Here is a 17,529-nt window from a genome sequence, read left to right as displayed (position 1 = left end):
TGAGCTTTGCTGTACAGTTGCAGATGAAGGTCATATCTTGAACCCCCACATACTAGCTCTGAAGACTTCTGTTATTGCCACATGTGTTACATGGATGGACATGTCATGGAACAACAGCTCACCAGCTTGACACTTGGTTTCACCCGTTTCAAGAAGTTAATCCTGAGCACTTTCTTACTGTCCCAAAACGCCATCACCAAAAAAATCACCTTGCCAAGAGACACTGCTTTTGCTTGGACGTTTTTAGAGCTGATGTATCTCTATTGTTTGCCTTGAGTCTTTTGTTGAATTCCAATTCCTTGCTTAACCCTCAATCTCAAAAATGCGCTCCCGCTAGTGCACGTGCTGTTCCGATTCTCAGAAAAATGAAGTTGAGGGGCAAGTTTAAGGGCTGTAACGCCCTCAATATTGAGATTTTCTGAGACCACCCTTCAATAAGCTGTGGTGTGTGGTAACTGTCAGCTGAATATGTCAGTGGTTGTGGTATTTGTATGAGTATCATCTTATAACTAACTGACAACCTAATAACTTTACTGACAAACGGATTGTAATAAATAATCGTGACGTAAATGTGTTCTTCTTCTTCTTTTTTGGAGTTAACAGACTGGACGCAGCTTTTGCATTATTCTGCCCCCTACAGTCTGAATACGTATCTGCATTTAAGGGGTGTCCCATTTCTAAGTGACAAAATAACCCTCAACACTTGGTTTTGAGGCCAGTTAAGATTAAGGTTTGAGCTTGAGGGTTAAGATAGGAATTGGAATTGGCCCTTTGTGTTGGGATAAAGATGTGGTGAACCCATGTCTCATCCCAGGTCACCCAGGCATGCTTTCTAAGAGCGCGGACACAGCTGGAGAGAGCATTATTCTGGACCTGCAGTATCCTGACTTCTTCAACTTCCCGATTAACTTCCCTTCATCTTACCCCAGAGAGTCACTCAAAGTTTAAAAGAGGCTGGAGGGAAACAAATGGTCGCAATCTGTCTTTGTGACAAACATTCAACTCTGTAGTCTACAGGCTAAAGATAGTGTTGTTGTCACTGGAAAGGGTAAGTGTTGCATTAGCATAACATAGCATAAGGTTAATATTAACAACAGGCAGTATAATGTAAATTATTGCTGTGTTTTGGCACATATCTATTCACCATCTTCACTTTTATGATGAAAAGTGTCCGTGAGGAGAAAAGAGGAGGGTGTTACCTTAGTTGAGTTACTTCAGCTACCAGAGCTCTACAACATCTCTGCTACTTTAACACAGCATTTATTTACATTTCGCTGGCTGTCGCTAATGCGAACATTATGCTAACATGACGCTTCCCCTTCCCCACAAAAGATATTTGTAGCTTAATGGACTTTCTGGTTAAATTAAGTTTTAAGGTCATTTTATTAGTCTCCTTTGGGAGAAATGTGGATTGGTCAAAGGGCAAAAGCAGCTTTGAGTGGTCATCAAGACTAGAAAAGTGTTATATAATTACAGACTATTTACCATTCACCTATAGGAAGTTTAGTACGATTTTCACACAAATATTCACTTTGACTCAAGGACTCTGTTCAAGGTCACTGTGACCTCCCCTTTTTTTGCATTATAAATGCATTTTCTTAAGGACGTCATGTGAGAATCCTCTCAAATTTGACACAAATGTTCACTTGGGCTCACTGATTAGATCTGGGTGACCTTCTATGTCAACAAATGCTTTTTATATGGGTCTGAAAATGCATTCTATCAGCTGAAACTGCATCGGTCACCAGAGGCAAACTACTGTTGGGCAGTAATTCCAGTTGTTTGTGCTCATTTTTATTGACATGGTGACATATGTGAAGTTGTTATATGTGTGCATATTATGCACACATATAAAAACTTCACATCTGCAGAACTGCTGTTAAACTGTCTTTATTATGTATTCATCGCTACCTTCAGACAAACTGGCAGCAACAAATGTTGTTTTTCAACCCTGCGAATAAAGTTTATCTTCCATATAGAAATGTTACATATTTCAAAAAGACTTTTGTAAATTATTACAGAAAATGTAGAGATATCCTGAGACAGTGGTGTATATCAACTGGCTGCTGAGGTCTCCATTCTCACCTGGCTGGCAGATCCTTGTCACATCTACGAAAACATAAGAGCAAATCTTATACCGTACAATATTTGGACAAATTCAATACATCTTAAGGGTTAGGTTAGGGTCAGCTTCAAGGATTTGATCCCCTGTTTGGTGTGGTTGTTTTTGAGCTTTGACTGCTGTCGCACACAGGCCAGGTCACGATCACAACATCAAGGTGTCTTCGTCCTGGGTGATGGAGAAACATAAGGATGTTCCCCGAGCCAAAATGAAAAGAAGCATGTCCAGATGTCCATCAGACGACACACCAGAGACTACAGTCATTCAGGTGCTGAGCAGAGATGTTCACTAGATGTTCACTAGTACAGTAAAGAGGAAAGTAATGAATTAGCCTACCCAACCCGCACACAGTAATGATGCTAATGACTGTGTGTGTGTGTCTAGGAGTCTGTGGAGATGAGAAAAATGGAGACCAGTGTCAGCAGCACAATTCCAGTCCCTGGTGCAGGTCTGGAGAACCAGGGCAGAGCTGTATCTATGCCTCGACTCAGTGCTGAGCAGCAGGTAACACTTGACACTTAAAAGGTAACCATATGGACTATTGTTCTCATTTGTCTGGCTGAGGCAGCAAAACTCAAAATAAACGCCTTCTGTGAGATCCTAAGAAATATAATAAGGCCCCTCATTTCCTGAGTGATGTTAATCGATTTCTGCCTTGAGAGTGCATTCCTTTCACAGCCCATTTGGAGGAGTCACTGTTGATCTCGCTTTCACTGAGTGGAAAAGTCCACACTAATCTGGTTAGGTCATGGTGCCAGCTGTTTGTCCACTGTTGTTGTTTTTTTGTTTTTTTGGGGTTTTGTTTTTTCCTTTCATCCTGCTGCCAACCAAAGAAGATGCTAGTGGCTGCAAATGGCTCAAAGCCCAAGATGAATGGGAGAGGAAGACAGTAACTGGGTGAAATGAGTGAGAGAATCTGTAGGAATAATGGGAGGCTGGAAAAAACAGCAGTGTGCGTGCTATCAGTATCAGAATCAGGGGCATTTTATGCCAGCACACTATACTAAAACGCCTTAACCGTGTTGCCTACGCCTGCATAAAGACTGAAAAACACATGTCCGATACATGTGCATACAGATAATATCTGTATGTGTATTGCGGGTATACCAAATAATGAAGGGTGACGGGTGATACGTGTCATGTCACGTGCGAACGCAGCGGACGTCTGTGTGCACGCTCGTCTCAATGTACTGACACCCAAATGTTCATTTTATTTAAATGATTGTATGTGTACGGAGCCCCCGAAGTGACATAAAAAAACAAAAAACAAATTTGAAATCTCGAGTTTCCCAAAAAAATCTGAAAAAAACTAAAACAAATGTGAAATCAAAGTGCAGACGTTTTTCTTTGTTTTGTCCTGATACACGGCGAGTGATGCTCTGTCACCTTTCAGCACCTGTGTTGTGAACAGCGGCATTTGCGTCTTAGCGCGCGGGGGAAGCTCTTCTTATTTTATCCACTGTGCCAACCTGGCTTGTAACTTTCTTGCAAACTCAAGTGAAGTAAACAACTTATCTGTGGTGATGTTCCCGCCCTATACTTTGATTGTGATAATACCGTTGTTTACTAATGAATCTGAATCGCTGTCAGAACTGACGTCAGACGATCCCACGGACCACTCACTCCCTGAAGCCGCATCTCCGTCAGACTCAGCCTGATTCATGCTCTGAAGTCGAGCTAATGCCTCTAACCAAGCTAGCAATAGTCGTGGTGCCGTTTACAGTTTAGCAGGATATTTTTTACAACTGTACTAGTGTGTTTATCCGTTTGTGTGTTTACAGATTCGTGTGTTGCAATAATCCCACACACGTAATACATTTTCAAGAAACGTAATAGCCACTGCCTACTACAAACGAAACGCGCTTTCAACTTTCAATATTGTAATTTTGTGATAACGAAATGAGTAACGGTCGTTGTGGTTCTTGTTTGTTTGCCTATACACACACTAACACTGACCTCGGCTGTAAATCCAGCTGCTGGCTCTCCATGCCGCTATGAAATGAAATGAAATGAAAAAATTAATAAAAATTCAAATTTTATTTTTTTTCAGATATTTTTGGGAAACTCGAGATCTCGACTTTGAAACTCGAGATTTAAAAAAATGTTAAAAATTAATTCTCATGTCACTTCAGGGGCTCCGTATACGTGCACACTGTCATGAAAAAAAAAAACAACAAAAAAAATGGTGACAGTGTCGAGAGTTGGAGAGATGAGTATTGTCTTTAAGATCTGCTTCAAATTCAACCACCTTGACTTACCCTTGCAAGATTGATGACGTGGTATTCATATATGATCATCTACTATCTCGGCAATGCTGGAAAATAGGACGAGTTCAGGAAATATTTTCCGGACAAGACGGTAGAGTACGCTCATACGCTGTTCAGCTGCCAAACCAAGACCCATACAGTTTACTTTATATATCATTATAATTATATAACCTTGAACTGAATTCAATTATTCTGCTGAATAGCTTTTCCATGTTCATCATGGTGCAGAGCCTCATTTGAGGATCCAGCACCACGGACAGCACTACGTCGACCTGCACCACACCCCGTTGTGCTGTGAAGTAGCTGTGGAAGGAGCTGTAACGTGATTCTCATGAAATCGTGGTTTCAAAAATTTCAAAAATGAAATGGGACTGGTGACGAACCGGGAACCCCGAGTGACGTCATGTCCTCCCAGGAAATGCCTCTGCCTGGCTGCCCCCATCCACTCACATACCTTTTTTGATTAAATGTTAACCGTTACGAGTTATACTGTAGGCGCACGCTATAGACGTTAATGCGTGTGTCGCTATTGTACTGAAGCCAACGCTTCAGACACCTTAACCCTGTAAGACCCAAATTAAGAAAAACCTAAAAAAAATTTATTTTGACCATTCAGATGTTGTTGTAGGAGGCCTTAGATGCAGAAATCAAAGAGTTTTTGGAAAAAAAAATGTTTATGGAAGTTTTTAGAGAAACGTTGTAATTTTACAACGTTGGGCTTTGGTGGTAGCAGAATTTCTGTGTTTTTACTCACTTTGTCTGAACAACAATTCACAACAACTAAGGGTTTATTTGCAGGTTTGATTGCTTACTTAGCTTCATAAATGTATATAACATTTAAAAATAATCACACATTAGTCATATTCTTATGAAAGCATTTATTAAAAATAAATAAATAAATACATAAACAGGATAAAATTCTAGTTTTTTTCTATCAACTTTTTCATTCCTTTTTTCTTTTCATGACAAACTTTCATTGTTCATGAAAGTCCTAAAAACAGTTGAAAAGCAAAGGCGAACATTACACTTGCTGCATTGTGTGTTGGTGAATCCTTTATTGCAGCATCCTCTCCCTGTCTTCATGTCCTTGTGTTTATCCAATGGCAGGTGTGCACATCTCTTGTATGGTCTCATCTGAGCATTCAGAGGCTTCATGATGTCACTGTCTGTGTTGCTGAGCTCTCTTTGCATGAAGATGAAATCCAGACCAGAAAAATCTGTATTGTGACTGATGAAATATTTTTTTTCGGCCAGCGACACCTGTCATGGTGCATGATGTGTTTGTTTGTTTTTGGCACGATGTCCACATAATGATCAGCTGGACAGTCCATGGGTGGTTGGTTTTCTTTGTCCACTTGTTGACAGGTATCTTCATCTGAGTCTTCATCACTCTCATCAGTGTCATTGAGTTCCATCTCAACTTCACTCTCTCCAGTTTGGATGATATCAATCACATCATGCACACTGTATCACGGCTCTCTCCTTGCTGGTGGCATTCTGGAAAAAAAGCAATGAATTAACATGTATAAATATGCTTTGTATATTGTAGTACATAACCTGAAGGAATAGATAGGGTGGTGGACCAAGTGCTCTGGGTAGAAATGTTTTCAAGGCAGACAATACTGTCTGCTGATTGTAAGTCGCTTTGGACTGAAGCATCTGCTAAATGCCCTAAATGTAAATGTAATTGTCTGAGCCTATGGTCTCTACTTATCATACTAAAAGAAAAACATGCAAACCCCCACTTACATCCAAACCCCACATTCAGGAACATTTACACCTTTCCCAGAACTGAATTGTCTGTTGATATCCTCTTTGTGGACAAAGACATGGGATTTTAGCTCAGTCTGATCAAATTAACTATGTATTTTTTTAGACATAAAACTTTAAAATCAGTCAAATTTGACCAGAACCGAAACAAGGGTATATTGTATGTAATGTATACTGTTCATATATAAAGAAAATCCTCTGTTTCAGGCAGTGGTGTTGTGGAGGGAATATCACCTGTTTGTGTCCATTGAAACAAGCCTGCTATTTTTGCTACCACCAAGACCCAGTGTTGTAAAATTACAACAAATATGTAACAAGCTCTAAATTAAATTTGATGCATCTTTTCCACAATAACTAAATATGTACATGCTCTACACATTATAATAACATCCAAAAAAAATATATAAGACATTTTACTTACTTTAATCTGATGAATCCAGTCCAATGAAACAAAGAGATTTTGTTCGGAGGAAATCTTGAAAAGTTGGCTGCGTTCATGGTCATAAAGTGGAACTTATAAACAAATGTAACATCCACTAACACTGTGAGACTGAACATTAAGACCCAATGAATGTATACATGTGGTAAAAAACCAGATAAAATGTAACAGATTGTTTTTAGGGATGGCTAAAGTTAACGTTGTAATTTTACAACCGTGGGTCTTACAGGGTTAACGTGTGACTGAAATAGCCTAAACTGTCACATCGGTCTATCTTGGTAATACTTGCAGCTGTTAAACTCAAGACGAGTGTGTGCACAGACGTCTGCTGCGTGCGCAGGTGGCACGGCATGAATGACCCCTCACTCTTTGATTTCCAGCACACTATTGTCCTTCTTAAGTTTTCTTATTCCTGTCAGCTAAAAATTATGTTCTGTGTGTCTGTAAATCGAGAAACAGCTGTTACAAGCTGCTCAGATTAGTGAAATGCACCCGAGCAAGCACACTCTGCAGTTCCCCCGGAAATCATTAGAACTGAATAGTTTTGGTCTGTGACATGTGAGAACATCATCATATCCAGGTTTGAGAAATACTTTTTTGACATTTTATGGACCAAACAAGTTCTAGATTAATCAAGAAAATAATCGACAGATTAATCGATTATAATATGAAATGATTATGATCCTGTTAAATGTCCCTCATCTTTTTTCTCTGCTCTTCTTTCTCTAAATTCTCCTGTGAGACAGTGGGGACACTCACGACCCTCTCCAGGGATCCACTTGGCCGTATGTACTCACTCACACACATCAGCACAAGGATGCTTTTATTTATTTTTCATACTGTATGTATGCCTGTCTGTGCTTCGGTGATTCGGTGCAATATTCATTGTGTTGTACAGCAAGATACAGTGATTGTCTTAGATCACAAAGACATGGCACTGCTGGTCTATTGTTTTACATAAATAACATGAATGAACGAATGAACACGTGAACCAAGGAAATGTGATAATTTTGTAAATACAAACAAGGAAATGCTTTAATAGTGTTTTTGTTTACAGTGTATATTATGTATATAAATGGAAATGGGCTATGGGCTACTTGCATGGGACTGAGACAGAAATGGCTAAGCTCTTTCTCATTTTTTTCTCCAATCCTGTCAATCAAAAAGTGGTTCTGCCTTTCAGACAGTTCCTCCAATAATGGATCAGCCCACTGCTTCAATGACTCCCAGGGATGCTGAGCTTCCATGGAAGTGACAATTTTGCCTCATTTATCCAATCACTATCGCTCACCACAGTGAAATTGCTGCTCTTTGTTGTCATAGAGATCAATTGAAGCTGATTAATTTAATTTAATTTCCCCCAACTATGTTAACACACCTGAGCAAAATGTACTCAAAATCTTTCGGACTGAATTTGTGAAATTAGGAAATATGTCACAGTTGAAAGTTCTTTTGGCTCGTTTTTTATGAACAAAAAGAAAAAACAGCCGGTATAATATGTGACCTATAGACACACACCCCAGGATGTCCATATAAGGAGTTGTATATTATTCCCATGGCAATTTAACATGGGTGCCACCACTTAGCGAGTACTAAGGGTTAACTAGGGATGAGCCACTTTGATACTTTTTTAAACATTTGTTATATTGCGATTTGCAGAAAATTTCAATTGTGATAGAATTCCTATTGAATTACTGCCCAACCCTCTGTAAAATCAATAGTATTTTTCACTGTTTATCAATCTCATTTATCTCCTCAGTTTCTTATCAGTACCAGGGACAGTGTGACTGCAACATTGTAAAATAAAATCTCTAAAAAAAGACGATAGTCAGGTTTGATACTGTCCTTCTCAAAAGCTGCAGCCTACTTTTGTGTTATTTCCTCTGCTGAAAATGAGTTGCTCAAAGAAGTTTTGTATTTGAACTTTTTTTTTCCAAGTTCCATGCCAACTAACACAACAGCAGTTTAAAAGTGAAACACACACTGTGAATAACCCCCAACCCTACACACAATAGTTTTCTATCATACCAGTTATAATATTATTATTATTATTATTAATAATAATAATGATACTGATAATGATAATGATAATAATAATAATAATAATAATAATAATAATAATAATAATAATAATAATAAAGTTTACACTGAAACACTTAAAGATTCTTCTCTTAAATCACATGCTGTTGTGTTTTAATGTGTGAATGAACCGCCTGCAGTGAGTCTTGGTGTGTAAACAAATACATGAACAAGTGTAAGAATAAGTTGTCGTCACACTCTTTAGGAAAAGATATCAGACACGAGACTTCTTGTTGTCGTCCTCCATAGGCTGTCCCTGATGCCAGCCCGATGAAACGCTCAGCATCCACTGTGGCCTCACAGCGACCCCAAGAGGTCAACCTGAGGGACTACACCCTGGAGAAACCCAGTCATGAGCGACCGCACCACCATCACCACCACCACCGCTGCCACCACCACAGAGACCGAGACAGAGAAAAAAGACAGAGGTCTTTGGATATGTCTCTAGGTGGACAAGATGCAGGCTCTGTTGGTGAGGCAGAACACACACACACACTGCATTGACATCCATGCAGTTGTACAGCCTAAACAAAGCATAATTGCTAACCCTAATCTTCACCAGTTGATGCCTAACCCTAACTTTAACCTTACTACAATTCAAGTCATAGCCCTTAACTTAACAAGTTGAGGTTCTAAAAGTGCTAAGTAGAACCATATAAGGTTCTGCAGCTTGTCCTCATAGGAGAAACCTTTTTTGGCTCCAGGTAGAGCCTTTTCATAAAGGTTATTTTTGAGGGTTTCACCAAGAACCCTTGAAAAACAGGTTTTTCAGAAGCAAATGGTTCCAGGTAGAACCGCAGCGTTTGTAGAAGGACCCTTTTGGAACTCTTATTTCTAAAAGTGTACACAAATCCTATCCTGTGCATCACAACTTCCAACAGTCATGCACTTGACACTTTTGCTCCAATCGTTGCGGTGCAGTGCAGTGCAACCCGCAAAAATAAGCTGTTGAAAACCATCATAACTACACCAAGCCTGTGGGCAGCAGTGTAGGAAGAAGGAGAAAGCCATACAAGCCAATCAGAATTCTCATCGACAACAACAGCGACTGACGTCTCACCCTCAATGTATGGACGTAACTATTCAAGTGTGTAGTGTTGTGTCGGTCAGGAGTGATTTGTTCGAAAGTATGAATCATTTGAGTGAACGAACTGACGGATCACTTCATGAACTGATTCGTGTCTTTCTTAGTTCAGTTGAGCTCAGCAGTGATCGTGGCTCACTCGTGAAGTCGTTCGCCGACGCCGTCACTCTCTCGTGAATCTTCGGCAAACGACGCCAGCCAACGTGCGCTGAGCGGGGAGGGAGTGACTAGTAAGAAGACGAGCCGTCAGTCACTGACTCAGTCATGATTCGCAAACGAACTGACACACAGAGAGCTGGTGAACTGTGGCTGTGGACGTGAATCTTGCGAATGAACTGAGAGCTGGTGAACTGTCGCTGTGGACATGAATCTCGCGAAAGAACTGACACACAGAGAGACGGTGTACTGCGCTGTCACTCACTCTATGACCCGCAGCGCGAACGTACTGCACGCAGGGAGGAGGTGAGTCACGTAGCACGGCACTGGGCTCCTGCTTAGCACTGAACAATTCGGTGAACGAATCTTTTGAAAAAATCAGTTTAATGAACTGATTTAAGTGATTCAGTATACTCAAATGAACTGCCGATCCCATCACTAACAGAGTGACAGCAGCAATGATCGCAACATCCTAAAATTGTCATGCCACACCTCCGGGCCAATAACCTCATTCTCAAAGTTTTCCCACCAGAAAGCAGTCCGCCCAGGTCAGACCCAAATCCGGCGATGCTGATGATATAGGAGCTGTATTTGCAAATGCAAACATGTAAAAATGATCATAACCAAATGTAAAAAGGTTGCGTTTTTGGAGTGCAGATTGCCTAATACTCTGTTTTTCTCCGTTTACATGCAAACGCGAAAACGGAGTTTTCCAAAATCTAGATTTATGAGATTGAATATATATATATATATATTAGGGCTGTCAAAAGATAATTTTTTTTAATCAGATTAATCACAGGGTAGCTGTGGATTAATCACGATTAATGAGCATTTGAAAATTTGCCAGAAAAATTCTAATTTTCTCTTTATATTGTTGTAGGAATGGAGAGATAAATAAAGTATGTGAAAATATAAATGTAAAGAACGATAAAATACTGTAAATAACCTTAAAAAAACCTATACAAACTTAGTAAAAAATAAACATTACATTGTAAAGAACCTATATTATAAGACAATATAAATATATAGAAAAAATAAAATACTGTAAATAACATTTATTTATTTATTTATTTTTATCTAATTTTGTTGTTATGACTGGGACTGTGTGTACTGACATCGCTAAAGTCAAGGCATTGTCATTATAGAGGGTGCCCCTCATTTGGTACGGGCCTTTTTTTCTGCGCACCGCCTCTGCTAATTCTGCTCTTCTCTCTCCTGCATTGTGCGCTGCTGTAAGTGGATCCTTCATATCTCATTGTGGATCCTTCATATCTCAGTGGTCTCATTGTTTCATTAGAAGACGCATTAGCGCTGTAATTAAGGGAATAACAGATGCATTGGATGAGCTGATCTCTTTAGTTGGGGAGTTCATAATCCACGCTGCGCTGCAGCCAAGTTTCACTTTTGCGCAAAGAGACTTTCCAGCATTTGATAGGTGCTGTTCCACCGTGTATGCACATCATGTTGGAATCATTTGGTGTTCCAAACTGATCTTGGACAGACTCTAAGTGGGTATAGACAGGCGTGTGCTGGCAAAAACTACGGCCAGCACGTGCCTGTCTATACCCGCGCGTCATTGCAACATCGTTTCAGTGGTTACCGGGGGAAAAACAGGGCGTCTAATATCTTATTATTTTCAGTACAGGGCGTACTGTTGCCTGCCTTGCCTGTTCATAAACTGCACGTCTACCCGTAGCGCAATGAAAGTATATATGTATATATATATATATATATACTGCACTTATTTGCAGGGCAATGTAGCAATTGAAGGATGACGGTAGTGTGGACTGCTTAAGTTAAACCAAAGTGTAGACTAGATCTGCAACTAACGATTATTTTCGTAATCGATTAATCTGTTGATTATTTTCTCGATAATTTTTTGAAATTAATTGATTAATCGTTAGGTCCATACTATGTCAGAAAATGTTAAAAAATGTTGATCAGTGTTTGTCAAACCTGGAAATTACAATGTTCTTGAATGTCTTCTTTGTCCACAAACAAAAATAATATTCACATTTAAGAAGCTACAACAATTAATTTAGTTATCGATTAATAATAGATAGTTTCAGCTCTAGTGTAGACATTTATTTACAGTAAAGACATCAGTCATGGCCCTAATATGATCTTGAATATAAACAAAAACACAGTTTCATCCGAATGTGTCTGCAGGTGCACCAGGAGAGCCAGTGTCAGACCCTGCTGCCTACAGAGATCGAGCCCATGACCGCGGACGCTCCCGCGAGAGGAGGCATCACCACTCCTCGGCCGACAAGCAGCGCTACTATTCCTGCGACCGCTTCTGCAGCCGGGGGCACTGCCATAGCAAATCTGCCACCACTAGCTGTGCCACCTCCCCCAGTGAGGGGCAGGAAACCAGCAACAAGCAGGTGGGAGAGCACAGGAGTGAGGAGCAGGGCTCAGTTGAGGCTCCACCAGTTTGTACTTAATCTAATCTTGATCACTGTCTGATTTCTGCTACTGTGTGATTCTGATCTGAATAGAAAAGTCCGCTCAGAAATCCACCTCTGCTGCTCATAATAATAGAAATTATCTGAATGATTTTGAGCACTGGATGTAATTATGATCATCGTGATTTTAAGCAGGGTTTCTCACACTATGGCTTGATCCCATCAGGCAATTCTCACCCCCTACCAATTAAAACACACCAATAAAACCATCAAAACACAGCATTAAGTCTTAATCCTGGTTAATTATGGGGCATAATCACGTTATTTTTCATCTTTATCATGATGTATAGTACCTGACATACCATGTTGTACTGACAGTGCTGCTTTTAAAAACAGCTGATGATTGTGGTGTGGCATATGAGACAGCAACAAAACTAATGGAATATATGTGAGGGGAAAAAACCTGCAGGTAAATCACTCAGACAGGAAGTGAAATAAATAAATGGAGCTACAGATGCTGAGAGACGGTGAGAAATAATTCTGCTGCAGCACGGTACTAATGTAGGAGACCTGTGATTTCTCTGCATGCTCTTGATGCTACTTTATCCTCTGTCTGCCTGTGGTGCAGCCTCTCATGGCCTTTCACTTCCTTTCCCACTTTCTCTTTTCATCATTTTCTATCCATTATGTGCATCTGACTTTCCTCTGACTTTTTGTTCTTTCATCCTGTCCTCTGTCCCTCATTTGCCCTCTTATTATTTTATTCCATCACATACCACATTTTTTGTGTCTTCTCCTTTCCTTCCCTTTCCTCCCTCTGGCGACCTTGTCCCTGCCTCCTTCCCTCTCTTACATGTTTTGCACATCGTTCTCTCGTTTCAAATTGCTTGTCCAATTTTCATCTAGGGCAGTGGTTGGGTTAAAGGCAGCCAAGTGGCACTGAGTTCCAGCTCTAGCACGGCAAGCCGCGGACGTCGGCAGCTCCCCCAGACCCCCCTCACTCCTCGGCCAGGGGTGGCCTACAAGACTGCCAATTCTTCCCCTGTGCACTTTGTGTCCAGCAGGGCCTCTCTGAGTCCTGGCCGGCTGAGCCGCGGCCTGTCGGAGCACAACGCCCTCCGACACAGTGGCTCCCATCACATTCCCTGCCCTGTCACTCGCATTAGCTCCGAGCCCTTCCTGGGCCAGGGCCACGGCGAGGCCCTGGGCAGCCCCTATGGCAGCCTCTGGGACCAGCTGGACGTCTTCCAGGATGTGGCGTTGCTGTCGCCCAGCCCCTGTGCCGGACGCTCATCTTGGATCGCACTGCCTCGCATGATGGGAGCCCTGCCTCCAGCTCCACAGCAGAACCTTGGGGTGCCCAATGGGTACCACTTCAGCTCCAGGGGCGACACAAGCCCAGGCTCTGGCGTCAGGGCACCCAGGTATTACCAGGAGGCAGAGGAGGACGAATGGTGCTAGCATGGCTTTAAACCAACCTTTTTCATGAACTTTTGAAGAACTGTGATGAGTTTTATCATCTTTGAAGGCTTTAGTTTACATTGTCACTGTGTGTGTTTAATGCTGTATTTGAAACATGGAGAGTTAAGGTTAAGGAGGACATCTCAAACAGGGAGAAAACTTGAATGTGAACATGACGTGGGCATCTTTGTCACAGGGCACAGAGCATCATGAAGCAGAACAGGGGTCAGACACTGTAGTGATCCTTTATCTGCTTTGACTTTAAGTGTTTTGTTGATGCCACCATGTAGACCCTCAAACTGCATAACTACCCAGCCAGCATGTCAAAGTGGGCCCCATTAAAGGATTATATTCAGGCTGCCAATGAGTCCCAAGTGGGTTTGTCCATGGTTTCCATGGTGGTCCCACCTGTGCTTGCCTACTTCAAGCCCATGCCCTCTTAGTACCCTGAACAGGCGTCCTGGTCCTCATAATTTATTCACCTTATCCCCTCAAATTATTCAAAGCTCTCTGTTGTTTATGTGCAAAAACCATTGGAATGAATCGGAACAGCAAAGCAGTAAAAGTACATTAATTAACATTACTTAATGCTGTTATAAGCATTCACGGACAGTTGATTAATGTTTTAACTAACCATTTATTAATGTTATCCAGGTTAATGAAGTAATTAATGCATGTATTATTCAAGGGTCTATAAAGCTACTGTTTTTGTTTCCCTTGTGACACTTCACTTATCAATCAAGATTAAATCAATATTTAATCTTGAGATAAGACAGGCATTGAGTAGCATTTACTAATGTTAATGAATGTCGCCTAACCGTAAAGTGTTAGTGACTTAACCTTTGCAAAGACTTGCCTGCTAAAATGAGAACATGGTTTGCTGTCTGAATCTGAATACCACAGAAATTGGGATACAAATGCACATCAGCGTTTGCATCACATTTAAAGAGGGAAATACAGTTAGGTCCATAAATATTGGGACATGGACACAATTTATTTGGGCTCCATAAACCACTACAATGGATTTGAAATGTAACAAACAAGATGTGCTCTAACGGCACACTTTCAGCTTTAATTTGAGGGAATTTACATCCAATTCAGGTGATCGGTGTAGGAATTACAATACTTGCTATATGTGCCTCACACTTTTTAGGGGACCAAATGTAATGGGACAATTGACTAAAAAGCTATTTCATGGACAATTGTGGGCTATTCCCTCATTATGTCATCTTCAATTAAGCAGGTTAACGTTCTGGAGTTGATTCCAGGAGTGACATTTGCATTTGGAATCTGTTGCTGTTAACTCTCAAAATGAGATCAAAGAATCTGTCACTGTCAGTGAAGCAAGCCATCATTAGGCTGAAAAATGTGTGGCCAAATCAACTGTTTAGAACATGTGGAGAATGTCATTCTCCACAAGATGTAAACCATTGGTGAGCCTCAAAAACAGGAAGACACGATTAGAATTTGCCAAACAACAACATTGTTGCCAAGCCATGCTTCCGTTAGTCTGCTTTGGGTGCCTAGAAATGTAATGAATAATAATAATAACAAGCACCGCAAGCGGATCTGAACGGGTTCATGGGCGAGGCGCGCATCTGCTTGAACCCGTTCATTCACTGCTCGCGGTGCTATTTATTTTCAGTAGTAGTTATTTTCAGCGGCGTCCCCGCGCATGTCGTTCTGAGGATCGTGACATGCTCAACAAACGCATCAGAGCGGGTCCCCAGGTCTCCCATTCCAAGTTCCGAGGGGATCGTGTGAAGAAGTTAGAGGACACTTCCTGTTCAAAATGGCTGACTTCCTGTAGGTCAAAGGCGTGTCAGGTGGATTCAGCAATCCCTGTTAGAGCAGGATGAAAAACTGTAAATGTGATTCTGTCTGCTATCAACAGGGGGTGCTGTTTTCGAAATTTAATATTTTCATATAGACATGTTCAGGACGGGTCTCTGGTCTCACATATTAAAGGTCCCATATTATACCCTATTACCCCAAGTTAAACTAGTTCCTGATGTCCTAATGAACATGTCTGTGACATGCTTTGCTCGAAATACCATGAGGATGAAGCACCATAGCAGTTCAATAACCCTGCCAAAACAGCCATTTTCAGAACGTTCGGTTTTGTGCCTGGTCCCTTTACATGCAAATGAGAAACAGGTAAACACACTCCCACTGCTTCCAGGGGGAGTGTCGACGCTGGCACGCTCATGCCGGCATGCTCATGTTACCATGACAACAGTTGAACGCGAACCGTGGGAGGAACATGGCTGGTGGAGGAAACTTTGCGGTTCAACCATTATGTTTGAACCAGAGTCCGACCCTGAGGAAGAGGAAGCTACCGAAGAAGTTGTATTATGTAGACTGCAACAGGACGTGTCCGAATGGTCAGTTATGATCTCTATTTGACCTTTTCTTAAAAATGTTTGTGTTTGTACGTCGATTAAATACGGTCGCGGACTCAAATAAAAATCTAGATTTGTTTGAGTAACTAGCATGCTACTCCCGTGTTCTCCACACCAGCGGGAATGTAATAGCACCCTTTTTTGATTCACAGCTCCTCCGTAATAACATTACATCATTGTTATGTGCGACAACTAACTTACTATCCACAGCCATACTGTAGCCACTTATCACCCATTGTCATGCAGTGTCGCCCCAACTCCCGCTCCAGGGACGACTGCCTGCCATCTCCTTATACCCCAAAGTAATGTCCGTTTACCCGTTGTTACTGCGTTTCAGCGTAATGCACTACTTCCAATTCGTAAAATTACGCGTGGCATAACCTGACCCGTAGTTGTCGCTAACAACATATTAGAAAAAATATATGTAACTGAGATGTTTTCCCTATTTTTCTGTCGGTTTAGGTGTACGTTTGCATGTAAACTGAGGAAAATGGAGAAAAACAGTTATAGGCAATCAACGCTCCAAAAGTGAGACCTTTTTACATTTGGTTATGATCATGGAATCATTTCTGTTGGTGCATGAACTTTTTAAGTGTTTGCATTTACAAATACAGCTCCTATATTACGTCAAGAGGCAGTGACATATTAGTGATCGGAGGTCAGCTATTTCAGAACTTCTTCTGTTCTTCTTCTCCAGTTTTGTGTTATTGTCTCGGAGGAGTGGCGTGAGAATTATAGGATGACGCGATCATTGCTGCTGTCACTTGAATAGTTACGTCCATATATCGAAGCTTGTATAGCTTTCTCCTTCTTCCTACACTGCCCACAGGCTTGGCGTAATTATGATGGCTCTCGAAAGCATTTTATGCAGGTTAATATAAACATCCGTTAAATATAAATATGTAAATAGCAAAATATTAGTTTATCAAATTTCCAGCTAGTGTAAACACAGTATCAGTCATTATGTGACATCAAACATCACTTACCCTTTCACATTTAGAGCCTCTGAGAAGACTGAACCAGTTGTGGAACCCACCTTCCTGCCTGGCAGACCACCCTGGCCTTGAACCAGTGTGTTTGAATGTTTTCTCTTTGCAGAATGCATTGAACATTTGCAAAGCAGACTATGGGCCTTTACGGCTCAGGGGAATCGAACAGTAAGTTCTTTTTGTATTTTCTTTTGTTCTTGTAGTAACAGTACAAGTATATAAATTACATTTTGCCACTTTATTCAATTCCTTATTTTCCATTTCTAAAGGTAGATTGACTATTGTTAAAATGTTACATATCAAACATTGGGAAATGTACATTTCTGCACAAATTCAAATTCACACTTTATTG

The 17,529-nt window shown here is 40.9% G+C and overlaps 1 protein-coding gene across 1 annotated transcript in view; it reads left to right on the top strand.

Moving 5' to 3' along the window:
• Positions 1-13,786, top strand: part of cacna1ba (calcium channel, voltage-dependent, N type, alpha 1B subunit, a) — a gene marked incomplete at both ends in the record, with an annotated part of 225,712 nt that extends 211,926 nt beyond the window's left edge. The window contains 6 exons of the mRNA XM_083887152.1: positions 2,255-2,390; positions 2,507-2,626; positions 7,345-7,383; positions 8,927-9,149; positions 12,087-12,304; positions 13,232-13,786. Coding sequence (XP_083743278.1) covers positions 2,255-2,390; positions 2,507-2,626; positions 7,345-7,383; positions 8,927-9,149; positions 12,087-12,304; positions 13,232-13,786 — 1,291 coding nt within the window. The remainder of the gene's footprint in view (positions 1-2,254; positions 2,391-2,506; positions 2,627-7,344; positions 7,384-8,926; positions 9,150-12,086; positions 12,305-13,231) is intronic.
• Between the last annotated feature and the right edge of the window lie 3,743 nt (positions 13,787-17,529).

Source organism: Microchirus variegatus, assembly GCF_963457635.1.
Source record: "Microchirus variegatus genome assembly, chromosome: 3".
NCBI lineage: Eukaryota > Metazoa > Chordata > Actinopteri > Pleuronectiformes > Soleidae > Microchirus > Microchirus variegatus.
The sequence above is the reverse complement of the archived record's forward strand: the minus strand, read 5'-3'. Positions and strand labels throughout refer to the sequence as shown.